Raw genomic sequence first — 14,171 nt, 5'->3', positions numbered from 1 at the left:
ATAGTTTCGAGATTATTTTATTAACTCTTAACTAATTACTCGTGTCATGTTAGTTCGCTTCAGAATAAAGTCCGATAAATGTTTCTAACTAAAATTCGAACCACAACCCTTCGCTTAACTATAAATCCATATTTCTCAACACACTGACTCACCAGCTGTATACACAAAAATTATTACTTTTGTGTATAATTTACCAATCGACAAATAATTTCCATTAAAAGTTATTTTTTGGTAGGTCATTCTTAAACCTTAAATAAAAATATTCTAGGGTGCGTTTAAAATGGATAAAAGTTCATTGTAAAAATAGAATGAGTACCGAATATATTATATAAATTATAATTATTTCTTATGATTTTTTCCTCGAAACCCCCCCCCCCCCCAACGCGCTTACTCCCATCTCCCCATTTGTGCACTGTAGTGTTTGGAGTTGGAATATCATTATTAAAATAAAAATTCATTTTTATAATATTTTTGTTTGTTAGCTAATATTATTATTATCATTTTATTTATAGGATTTAGTTGTAGAAAATAGATATATATCGATTTTTTTTTATTTCTTATGTGCGTAGTACTATTATTATTTTTTTTATTTATTATTAAGATTTTGTTGTAGTAAATAGATATATATATATAAAGAAGAAAATAAAAACCATTACGATTATTATTATTTTTTTTTAAAGTTTTTTCTTCTGTTTTTACGTAAAGGGGAAAAAAAAGTTAGTCGTTGTTTTGAAAGGAAAAAAATATAAAATAAAGGAAAATAAATAAAAAGTGTGAAAACTTGTTAGTAGGAAAATTTGTTAGCTATTGGCCAGGACTATTCTTCGATTCTCGCGTTGCAATCAAGTTTGTGTTACAGGGATTACTAGAAAGGCCATAAGGGCAGGTTTGCATCAAAGCAAATTCGAGGAATTTAGTTACACAAATAGATTCCAGTTACACGGAAGTGCTGCCCGAACTATATCACTCTAAACAAAAATTTGAAAGAAAAATAAGAAAAATATAATAATTTTTATTAATGACTGGCACAGCTTAAGGCCTACAATAAGTGAACTTAAAGATTTCCAGTAAAATTTATTAGGATAAACCCCACTTAATAGAGATCCCCCCCCCCCCCCAATCAGCAATATTCCTATGATGGAGGTTACAAATATTAATTTGGTATACTATTATAAACGTTGTTATTGAGTATTTTGGATGGATTACTTTCAAGAAATTGATTTGATTTAAACCTCGTTTATATTTAAAAAATTTACCTATTATAATCTCGGGGACAGATTTTTAAATAAAAGATCTGATAGTTTCATCACATGTTAGGACTTAGTCGCATTTGATATCCCTACTTAATTTCTAATTTTTTTGTGAGAGGTTTGAATTCATGACTTGAAATATATTCTCTTAAAAATGAACAATTATATCTTATTTTATTTAATACAAATACATACAATTTATTTGATTATATTATTGTTTATATAGTAATAATTTCATATATAAATCGATCTAGAATTTAAGAATTTAATTCTAATCTTAAAATCCTCAATATTTTGTTGATTTTTGAAAATCACACGAAACAATTTTTCTTAAATCGTCAGCCGTGCTCAATATAAAATAAAATAATATATTATCAGAGTGGTTGGAATTCAATAAAAGAATGTTTTTATGGGAGTGGCTTACCGGAATTTTGACTTCTTTAGGTTTTATTTTAATAGCAGTATTTGATATATTTATTTTAAATAGGACTATATAAAAAAAATGGGAAGCTTGTATTTTTAGGGTTAGATAATGCTGGGAAAACAACACTTTTACACATGTTGAAAGATGATAAGATGGGCCAACATGTACCCACCTTACACCCAAGTAAATTTATAATAACTTATTCAAAATTTAATACAACTTTTTTAGTTATATAATTTTATATATTTAAATATGAGCTAAAACATAGGCAGTTATTATTTGATTAATACTATGTTAGTTTTATAAACCTTATTATATTACCTATATGCTTTTATTTAATAATTACAAATAGCAAAATATATTTTAAACTATAGATTTTTGTACATGTACAGTCTACTATTACATTAATATAACAAAATGGCTGCTTATAAATTAATTAAATATATTGTTTTAATCAGGGACCTGGAGTGAATCGTAACCAACCATTAAACCATTATAAATTGGTATATATATCTGAACCATCATCGTAACCAAACTGATATAATTATTCTTTGAAGGAGTAAAAAGAACCTTTATAAAAAACGGTTAAATGGTTTAGTTTTTATATAGAAATGGAAATAATTTGAATATCCAGAATTATATAAACTTGCTCTTATAGTACTGGGGGTTCCCGCAACACAAGTTTCTGTAGAAAGGGCTTTTTCGGGGCTAAAATTTGTGTTATAGTCACAATGAACAAAAAAGAATCCATTTATATTAGAAAATATATTACTTATATGTTCAAATAATATATTTAGAAATGAGTTATTTTGAATCTTTTATTTTTTTGAATAAATAATTCATAGATGCTTATAATAAAAATAAACTAGAAGATGGTGTTGCTTCAATAAAAAAAATTCTAACCATAATGATCCTTTATAATTAGCTGAAACGAACCGAACCTTTATAAATTTCTTCTTAAGAACCGTAACCAAAACATAACAACTATAATTTTTTACATACTGAACCGTATAACGGTTAGGGTCCCTGGTTTTGATTCAACTTTATTAAATATTTACAAAATTATTATTGGGTTGAATTTTTTTTATAAACATGATTGATCCATTGATAAATTTAAAATTTTCTATCTTATGTATACTGTAGCACATTATATTAGAGGCCTAAAATTTGGTTGGCTTATATATATGCCTTTAAAAAATAATGGAATTAACTCAAAATCAAAGGCTCAGGTTAGAAAAAATAAAGTAGAAAATAATTTTTTCTTTCATATAGAGAAACTATAATTAGGAGTTCTTTTAGGATTAACAGGGAATTTTTTTTTACAGAACTTTTCTGATGGTTTTTTTTCCAGAAATCTTTAAAAAAGTTTAATATTTTTGCTTCTATTCAAATGAGACCTGATTTTTAAAGGAAATATCTTGGAATCAGCACCAGATTTTAATAATTTTTTATCCATAAACATCTTGGAATATCTATATAAACATTATAACTTTTTATAAAACAATTATTATAGAGAGGAATTAGAATTGGCCATTTAAAAAATTTTTGAAAATTAGATTAACAAAAAATTGTAAGAAACTAAACCAAAATATAGGATGATTTCATTTTCTAATAGTGACCCCTCCCTAAAATATTTTTGTTGGGTTTTCCATGTCAAATAGATCTTAATTCTCTAGATCCCTTGGAATTTGGATGTAGTGTACAAACTGAACAAGCTCTTATATTTTTGGTAATATCAAGGATTAAAGTATAAGTTTATGCTAATTAAAGATTTTCTTAAACCTATAGAATTATAAATAATGATTATAATATAAGAATAAAGTATACAATGCCTTATAATTTTTTTAATGTGATGGTTCATTTAAACCCATTCTATTGAAATTATTCCAAAAATTTATGAGTTTCTCCAATTTAAAGTTTCTTAGCAAATATTACTAATGCAAATATATCTGTATAAAAACAATAAGTTTTTACTTTCATGGGAAAAAAACACATTTAAGCAAAATTTTAAATTTAAAAAAAAAAAATTTGAGATTGGATGCTTGAAAAAAATTAAAATATTGCATAAATATAATTTTGCAAAACTTGGTATTCCAGATACAGATATAGAATCAGCATTGGACAGGATGGGGAATACTTATATCTAAGATACAAGATCCTTTTATATCTATAACCAGAGTTTGAAATACTCTTCAAAAATAGAAAATTAAAGATTTTGATCTGTGAAATATTTTTGTGAATTACAAATTTCAAACAATTTTCTCCATAAACTTTGTGTATTTTATAAATTGTATCCCTTTAAATTAAGAGTAGTTCCAAGGTTCTTAGCAAAATTCTTTGAAATTCACAATGTGGGTACCCTATGTATGCTGAAATACATTTTCAGTTAAATCGGATTTCAAAAATTTATGCTTAAACAAGTATTTTGATAGAATTTTACCTAAATTTTTTTTGTAAAATATCTTAGTGAATCTTTTGTGAATTTTATGTATATAAAATCTTTCACAATGAAATCACAAATTTTTTTAAAAAAATGATTTTGATCTTAAAAAAATCTTCAATTTTATGATTTCCAAAGATTTTTTCCTAAATATTTTTTTTCAAACTCTGTCTTTACTCTATTCTTTTGGCATTTTTTTTATAAAATACTTATATTTGTATCTAAGATAATTAATTTTCAAAAGAATCTTTTTCATTTTCTTGATAAAGGATACAGATTTTTTTAAATACTTTTTTTAAAAAAATCAATATAAACTTTTAATACTTTTTTCATGGACCAACATTTTGGATTGTTCTTTGAACACACTACTTGGTATAAAAGTATTAATATTTAGATAATTTTGATTGTTGATTATAAAATTGTTTTTTATTATAATATCTCTTGTTTTTATATTTATATAAATGGTATATCGTAAGTATATTTTATTATATTCGTCTAATTATTATGGTTTGCTAGTGTTTTTTAATTTAAAAAAAAATTTCTAAAATAATCTGAAGTCATTGGAATTTATCTTTCAGTTCATTGAAAAAAATTAATATGATATTTCCCCATATATTTCTACTCTTATTGTTGGGTCATCTTATAGCAGTTAATTGGGAAAACGATGATATTGATTTTTTTTGTGAACACGGATTTTGACCTCATCGACTTAATGACTTATATAGAAGGAATAAATAAATTTTTCCATAAAAAGTATCTTATATATCATATATTTTTGATATCATTAATAAGATGCTTGTATATATATATAAGATACATATTTTAAAGGTTGCTGATTCTTTTTTTAAGGACTTATCTATGTATAAAATCCCTACACAAATACTGCTGATAGAAATTCCTATTTTTCAACCTCGTGGAAATTTCCACTAGATTATTCACTTCATATTGGTGCTAGTGATATTTGCTTAAAATGTTATAAAAATCGGGGAAATTCACTATTTTTACAAGGATTTTAAACTTTAGAATAGGGTTAGACTGATTATCCCATTTATAAAAAAAAACTAAAAAAGGATACACTTTGGTTTGGTTAAATTTATTATTTAATATTCTGTAGTTTTTAGTTTATCTTGACAATCGATAAGCCTAAAAATAGATCATTTCCTTACTTTGACTCTTGATATCACCAAAAATTTGAACAAATGGGCTAAAATTTGATTACTGTTTAGTTACATATTCCATATTTTGTTTAAAAAATTCTACCCAAATTCTAAGGTTTCCCTCGAAAATCTTTTTTTTTGATCGATTTGACATGGAATGACACTGATAACTTATTTTAACTTTTCTTAATTCCAAAATGGTATGCATTAAAAATTATCAGCCATTATGCCGATTCATGGATATATACATTTATAACCCGACCATTTTAATATCGATGCCCCCCTATTAAAAATATAACTATCTCGAGTATTGAAATATAAATTGAGCTCTAAAAAATAAAATATTCTTCTCCAATCACCCCAAAAATATCCCTTTATTTTATGAAGTTATTCATTAAAAATCAAAAAAATAATCCTGCAGATCTTCCCTATACAATATCACATATAATGATTGCTTCTGAAGGAGACTTTTTCTGAATTTGCTTGAAAATATTATTTTTAAAATGATGTTTTAGACTCAACTTATAATAAAATGACAATATTTTATTCTGTGGGCTTTTGTAACCATAAATTTTATTTTAAACATGCAACTTTAAAATTTTGATCTAATGTTAAAAAAATATATGAACGTTTTATATTGATTTCTGGTGATAAACTTACCCCCACCCCTCATTCGTTTTATTAATTTTTAAATTAAAATAATCAAAGCATCGGAAGAACTCTCAATGGGTGGCATGAAATTCACTACATTCGATTTAGGTGGGCATCAACAAGGTATAAATTAAATATATTTTTACCAATTAAAAGTTACATTAATTCATATAGTTTATGAAGTGCCTTACTAGGCTTGAGGTTCAATTATATAAGTGGGGTATATAAAAGTTGACCTGTCTTGAGAGTTTGGTCTGCAGGTTGGATCAAATAAAAATTACAGCCACGCTGTGGCTGTGTAACTAGGGCAAAATGTGTTAAAAAAAATTTTTAATTTTAAATTAGGTATATTTTTCCTTCATAAAAAACAACCAAATCGGACAAATTTTACAAAAATATTATTACGGGCTGGGTTGGACAACTTGTAAGAAGTTATTTTATAGGCTGGGCCAGGCAAAAATAAATTTATAAAACAATAATTTGAATATTAAAAAATATTTTTTTAAGGTATTCACACATAAATTAGAGCTATAAAATCTCTTTTACTCCTAAACATCAAAATATTTATTTCGAAAACTTTATTGAAAACCACGAAATAAGTATCATTTTTTTTATAAAAATATGGCCACAACATATTTGTCTCCTTATGTTTCGTTATTGAAATTAGAGGTGGGCACGGGCCTAATTTTTTATTTACGGCCCGCCCGCTCACGGTGGTAATAATATTCACGTCCATTCACGCTTACTACTAAATCGACCCGACACGCCTGCTCACGAAAGGCATTATTTTGATTCACGCCCGAAAATTCACGATGTTTTTAATTTCTTCTATTAAAAACTTAAGACTTTTGAAATTCGGATCTAGAATTAAGACTACCTTATGTAGTGGCTAAAAAAAATCTTGTCCTGTTTTTTTAAGGTTTTAATTATCATTGTATCACGTTTAGAAAGTTAACAAGTGGGATGAGAATCAGCGCTCAGATTATCCAAGCATTCTTTAAATATTGATGAAAATTTGTCTAACTCGCGGATGATGTTGATATCAATTGTGGCTAATCTATTTAATTCTTGATTGCTATAAAAGTACACCTGTATTTCATAATATGATTTTAAGAAACTCTGTATCATGATACATACAGAGTTCCATATCGTTATTACATCTTGTTTAAGGGTGTGGCTTAGCTTGCTATTCGCTGTAGATTGTTTGAAATATTGCGGATGTTGTTTACAAAATGTGGAAGATTTTTTGTTTTCAAAGATTATTCTTTTTTAAAAAAAGTAAATTAAATTAGAAAATATATATTATAATTATAAAATTGCAAATTTATAAAGAAACAATTTAAAAAATTAAAATTTCCGTAATTTACGGGAAATTTATGTTCACATTCGATCACGCCTGGGAAAAATTTTGGGAAGACCCGTCTCTCCTAATTATTTAAAATTTATTCACACTCACGCCGTGATACGATGGGTCACGCGTTATTTCATGGCCCGCGCCTACCTCTAATAGAAATGTTTAAAACGGGGTTTAAACTCATCCCTAATAATGCCCACAAATTGAGCTCTGCGTTTTGCCATACTTTTTTATTTAAAAAAATGTATATTTTATTAAATATATCATTTAAAAGATGTTATTTTTTCACATTTTATATAATATTAAATTTAATTTACATAAAATTAAACAACTAGAAAGTGATTTTTAGCCCCCCCCCCCATTATTCTTATCTGGATAACAAGGGTTTATCAGCTTACTTGCGAAAAACCGAGTTCTTAGAGAATTGGAGCCAATATGCAAAATAAATGATGATAAAAAGTATTGAAAAAAGCAAAACAGTGCGTTTTTTTTAAAAAGGGCTTCTAACGCCAAGCGGTAATTAGACCAATTTACACGATACCATTTGTAATGCATTATTTGCGTTTGCAACGCAGCTTTCGAATGGCTTAATTTTTACCAGGAATGTGAAACCTTCGACAAAAAAAAGGGTTCGGGTACAGGAATAAAATTTAAAATGACCCGGGTCCGGGTTCAGGGAACATGAAAATAAAGACTCAAAATAAGATTTTTTTTTCTTTCATTTATTATTATACTTCATTATATACATATTCTTAATTTACAAATGAAATAATTTATATTTTTAATGTTTTATTCTCGCACAATCATAATATCTTCTAAAACATTGAGATTTCCACGTAAAGTAGACAATATATATTTCAAAGATGAAAATTCACTTTCTACCCTTAGATAGTTATCTTTATAAAATTATTGTACTTGTGTCGCCAGTACAGCCATGAAAATTCTAGATAAATATAATTCTGGATATATTGAAGAATTTTCTTCCCAAAATTTTAAAATTTTTTATTCTCTTAACTTCTGAGAACTTTACTATTAAAGATGCAATAGACATTTTTTGATCCTCCTTTCTATCTGATGATAATTTGATTTTTTTTCAATCTAAAAGTAAAATTTCAAGATCATCAATGTTGCTATCATTATTATTATCACTATAACCAATAGGTATTGTTGTAGCCTCCAATATATTGTAAATAATGGAGTTTTGTTTATGCCATAAATCCTTAAGATGGTCTTTAGCCATTTGTTTTTGCTCAATACTCAATAAAACTTGATATCGAGGGTCTAAATATATAGAAGCGTATAAAACACTATTTTGCAAATATTGTTGCTCTTGAATTTTCATGTTTTCTAATATTTCGTATAAAAAGGACTATTTTTCTAAACTGATCGGCATTTAATTCATATACCTTAAAATCAAAAATCTTAATATTGTTATTTTTAAAGGAACTAATACACTAGTAAGGTCCTTTATTTGGCACCAACCATCTTCCGACAAAATGACTTCACATGCTCCTATAATAAAATAATTACTGAAATCTTTCATACTTAATAATCGTTCTAGCATCATACAAATTGAGGACCAACGTGTTGTTCATTGTTAAATTAAAATATTATTACTTGTACTATAAAATAATTCACTTTCAAACCTATTAATAAATTTACATAATAAAATATTATTACGGAAAATAATTTATGATATCAATCTCTAAAAAATGGAAGTCCAGGAAGAAAATTGAAAGAAAAACTTAAAGATAAAATAAATGATTCCACAAAAAGGTTAATAAAATTTAAAAAAAATTATATTATTTTTTAAAAAAATATTTATATTTTTATAATTTTTATGACATGTAGAACCCTTGGACTCTCCACTTTTAAAAAGGGTCCTAGTTCAGCCAAAATACGAGGGTTCGGGTTCACATCCCTGATTTGTACGTACTATATTGAGCAATTTTATGAATTTCTAAAAAATTTCATATATTAAAAATTCATTAGTAAATATGTTTTTAATTTTATATTATTAATTAAAATGTTCGGGTCAAACTCAGGCCTAAAAATAAATTAAAAATTTGGGGTCAAACTAACCCCTCATTTATAGTAAGGACGATTTGCTCAAGCGATAGGAAATTTATCGCTGCGTAATTTGCAAGGCAAGTCAGTAATAGGTATAATTTATAAACGTAGCAAAAATCGCGCTAGCTGTTTACGTATATTTCAAAAAGTATTATAGCTGTGGCTAATCAGTTGTGATTTTGCTATCTATCAATTTCCCAACACTTAAGCAAATCACGCTTACTATAAATGCAGCGTAACCCCTCATTCACAGTTGGTACGAATTCGCAATGAAGTATACAAAATATGCTGTGTTTTTATATTTTTCGCTTCAGATTTGCGTTAATTGTGAATGAGGGGTTAAGCTAAAATCAAATTAGGGTCTGATTTATTGGTAAAAATAATAAATTATATTTGTAAGGCCAGATTTTTAGAACTTGGCCACCTCAATTGTTAAATTCTATGAATTTTGTTACATTTGGGTTTAGCGTATAATGGTTTGTATCAAAGCACTACTTACACTACCAAGATTTATATGATTTTTTCTCTCTAATCCACATTTACCCCTTCCAAAAATATTTATAAGACAAAAGATTTTTAAAATCCTTACACTAACTACCCCTCCCACCAAGGATTCATTTTACATTCAAACCTTCTTTAAATTTTGTAACCTCTTTCCAATCAAGATTACTAGTTCACCAATTGCATTATATAAAATAAAGCCGATGGCTCAAGCCAATTCATTCATTCCATTATTTATTTATCGAATATTTAAATTACAAAAGCCAGGAGAGTGTGGAAAGACTATTTTCCAGCTGTTGATGGTGTCGTTTTTTTAATCGATTCTTGTGACCGATCTCGTTTCATTGAATCAAAACACGAATTAGACGTGAGATGCTACCATACATAAATTTTATTATATTAATGTTTAAATGTTTCGTTATTTTTCTTTTCTTTTTAGTTATATTTTTTTATCTCAATTTGTTTCCTTACCTTTCCTATTTAGAGCCTCCTAACGGATGAACAAATAGTTAACTGCCCTATCTTAATACTAGGCAACAAAATCGATAAACCAACTGCTGCCAGCGAAGATGAAATCAGACATTACTTTTGCCTGCACGGTCAAACAACTGGAAAGGTTAACAATATATTTATTTTTTTAAATATGAAGAAGAAATAAATAATTTAACATGTAAATATACTAAGAAGAATTTACTGTAAGCCAAAGTTGTATTAATTTTTTTCGTATAGAATTGAAAGCTTTTTATAAATATTTGTAAAAACATGGTTTGGATGATAACTGATAAGAGCTCGTAAATGCAGGGGGGGGGTATTGGATTTGTCAAATTGTTAAAGCTCGATAAATGGATTCATTAAAAGACAATATATTTTTTTCATTTTTTGCTTCAAAATTTCTACTTTCGACGTTTTTGTAGAGATTCTTCAACATCTCTTGGAGACATCATTGGTTAATTAAATAATTGCTAGTCGGTATAGGAGTTACATTTTTACAACCATTTAAGAACGAAGGTATTGTAATTTATAGCTATAAGTGAATTTATCCATTTCAATTTCAACGTCTAAAGAGCCATATTTATCTTGGATTTTATCAGGATAATAAATCAATATACGATGAATCTGACACTAAGGTTAGTTTGATGTTTTCGCCGTTAATGAGACGTTTGGTTAGTAGTTGAATTTGTTACATAAATGATGCGCTTAAGAACCTTTACAATTGAAATAAGGTATATCTGTCATGCTTAACTACAAACACGTTACTTGATCGATAGTGTAGAAAATAAAGCAAACCAATAAAAACAATGAAACTCATTGTTGGAAAAAATGAAGCAGATGGTATAAAAAATTTCTTAAAATTTTTAATATAATCAATTATAAACTTCAATTAATGAATTATTGATCTTTTTAAATTGTGATGTTAGGCATTAAATAACAAATTCGATTGAACTAATATATAGCTAAGCTGATCATAAATTACTAATAAATCAATTAGATTAAAGGTCAAGAGGTTAGATTATCTCTAATTTAGATTTTATAAATAAACTTATTAAATACAAGGGATATAATGATTTTAAGTGTAAATTTGAGTTCGATTTTTTCAAATCGTTGTCTAGACTTTAAAATGCTTAGTTATATAAAGAAAAAAACTTGTTTTAAACTTTTTATTCCACCTTGGTCTGATAAATTTGACGAGTAGGGTTGGCTAAGATCTCATCGTCAAAAACCATATATAAAGGGAGCCGAAAACAATTAAATATGGGCTTTAAACGATCTCCGTCTATTTATTCACAAGAAATAATTATATTTTGTAATATTAGTGATTTTAATCCACTAAGTCTAGCCAAGTTTTGGGTCGAAAAAATCGGCCCAAATCTATCTCGGCGAGTGTTTCAATTCACTTTAAGATCGAAATTTATATAATTATCTTGTATTGATATAGAGTCTATTTTTTTTACCAATTGTTTTATTCTTAATTTGTAAATATTTTATATTTTTACTTTGCTAGAGATCTGTATCAGGCCTAAATATTAAATCCTGCCCAAATATTAAATCCTGCCCGAAAAGTTTGACCCTATTTTAAAAAAATTTGTCATAGCCCGAACCAAAATTTTATTTTTTAAATAGACCCAGACCAAAGTTAATTCGGGTCGGGCTTTACAGGTCTACTTTGCACTACTAACTCGATTCATGACCGAAATTATGAACATGAGGACGAGTATTTCAATTCAATATTAACATCGAATTCGAAATAATTGTCTTGTATTAATAAAATGGAATACTTTTTTCACCAATTGTTCTGTTCCTAACCTTTAGATATTGTATATTTTAATTTCCACTACCCCCATAACCTTACCTGGTTAGTTGACTTGAGTTGGCCATTTTACACTAGTTTCGATATCTTTATTTGCTTCCAATATTTTTATAGGGTATAATATAAATAAACAATATTTATGCATTTGGGCAAAGCAAAATAATTGATTAAATTATTTTGATTTTAATGCTGAATTAAGCGACTCGAGTTCACGCAAAAAACAAAGTTTTTATTTAAAAAAATTAGGTTTTTACCAAAAAATTAGGTAGGAGATCTTCCATATTTTTAATTTGAGGTAATTATGAACTAATCATTCTCGAGTTCACGACTCGAGTTGTAAACTTAGTTAGTCCACTACCGACTCTGAATGAACTCAACTATTTAATAACTTTATATTTTATTTTTTGCAAATCTTTCTTACAGTGCAAAATTCCTCGACAAGAAATCCAAGGAAGACCGTTAGAACTTTTTATGTGCAGCGTTCTCAAACGACAAGGCTATGGGGAGGGTTTTAGATGGCTAGCTCAATACATCGACTAAACCAATAATATATGTATCGAGATACCGAATATTTGTGTAAAATATCTTAAAACAAACAAAATTTATTTATAAAATAAAAATGTATTCCTTAAATCGATATTATTTTATCATTTTCCAATTATACCGGTTGCAACTATAAAAAAACACAACCATTACTAAAAGCAAAAAGCACTTCTAAATCGTTGATTTGAAACTGAAACATTTTCCTCAGCAATATCGAAATACTTATTTTAGATATCTATATAAAGCATTTGGTTATTTCACTTTATACTATATTATCATTTAATATATTGTATCATAATTTGATAATGTGATGAATGAATAATAAATAAATTTATATTCCAACTGACTAAACTCACATGAAATTGTAATAATGGAATTGATAAAAGAGATTAATGTAGATGAGTGAAGTATTTTAATAATGAGAAATGATTGTGTGAATTAGGAATGAGATGTAAATGACGAGAAAATGAACTTAATAGTGGTAGAAAAATAAATTGAGATTATATTTTGTTGATAGAATAAATAGACCCAATTATATTTTGAATTTACATTTTGTAAATATATTAAAGTTCTAAGTGTGCAATTTCACCAAGTCAATGGGAAATTGGTAAATTAATAAATTCGCAAAATTCTTAACATATACTTTATTTTACTTTTTTTAAATATATATGTTAGCGGCAATCTGTTATTTTGTTAACTTTAAATTATTTCTTGTACCGGAAATGTTCCAGAATGTTTAGAATGCCTATCTTATCAATTTTAGACAATTTTGTTGTTAACCTTTGAGTCATTTTTAAATTATATAAAAATCTATGAAAAAACTAATATAAATTATATTTGGTTAAAAATTTCATGGCAAAATTGTCTGGAAATCATAGGGTAATTCCAAACTAGTAGAATACATTTCCGGTAAAATCAGATTTTTAAATTAAAAAATTCAAAAAATTATTTAAAGTTGAAAAAATAACGCATTGATATTACAAAACTAAGATTTATAATATAATATGACATTAAATACATTATATTAAAACTACTAGACCAGGTTCATGTTTCCATCTATTTAGTTTATAAAATATGTATGGCAATAACAAAACCTATCTAAGAGTGGTGTTATAGTTTTATTTATAAAGAGTTGGATTAGGGTTTTATAGGGCAATAATAAATCGGAAACAAGGTATGCTAAACGTTCATGTAGCAAGAGTAAATTTTTTAGATCATATATTACTAATATAGATGTAGTAGTCAAAAAAGATTTTTTTTTTATTGTGCACATAAATACATGTTATCAGATATTATGTAATTTAGATATACATTTGGACAAAAGCTCATCGTTTAGAAGTATGGAGCACTTATATGGTTAGGTTGCATTTCATTTTTTTTCATTAGAAAAATAAAACAACTTAGAGTGAATAATGGCTCAAATAGCAATCTATGGAAAAACATACAGAGATTACTACGAAGAGATAGACGGAT

General features: G+C 26.7%; 1 protein-coding gene across 1 annotated transcript; it reads left to right on the top strand.

Annotated features, from left to right (window-relative positions):
- Nucleotides 1-1,547: 1,547 nt before the first annotated feature.
- Nucleotides 1,548-12,943, top strand: LOC135923604 (GTP-binding protein SAR1b-like). Its single transcript, XM_065458449.1, has 6 exons — nucleotides 1,548-1,694; nucleotides 1,738-1,857; nucleotides 5,980-6,045; nucleotides 10,111-10,214; nucleotides 10,332-10,463; nucleotides 12,579-12,943. The coding sequence occupies exons 1-6, from the start codon at nucleotides 1,652-1,654 to the stop codon at nucleotides 12,693-12,695; spliced, it is 582 nt and encodes a 193-aa protein (XP_065314521.1). The 5' UTR covers nucleotides 1,548-1,651; the 3' UTR covers nucleotides 12,696-12,943.
- Nucleotides 12,944-14,171: the final 1,228 nt, after the last annotated feature.

The sequence above is a fragment of the Gordionus sp. m RMFG-2023 genome, chromosome 2 (assembly GCF_954871325.1).
Source record: "Gordionus sp. m RMFG-2023 chromosome 2, tfGorSpeb1-WG-v2, whole genome shotgun sequence".
Classification (NCBI taxonomy): Eukaryota; Metazoa; Nematomorpha; class Gordioida; order Chordodea; family Parachordodidae; genus Gordionus; species Gordionus sp. m RMFG-2023.
Note: the sequence above shows the minus strand (reverse complement) of the source record. Positions and strands in the feature narration are given on the sequence as shown.

Bases quoted from the DNA above. Each gene is read 5' to 3' on its own strand.
- LOC135923604 (XM_065458449.1), top strand. From the start codon at position 1,652: ATGTTTTTATGGGAGTGGCTTACCGGAATTTTGACTTCTTTAG. The intron at 1,695-1,737 runs GTTTTATTTTAA...TATTTTAAATAG, and splicing joins CGGAATTTTGACTTCTTTAG to GACTATATAAAAAAAATGGG. The intron at 6,046-10,110 runs GTATAAATTAAA...AAATTACAAAAG, and splicing joins TTTAGGTGGGCATCAACAAG to CCAGGAGAGTGTGGAAAGAC.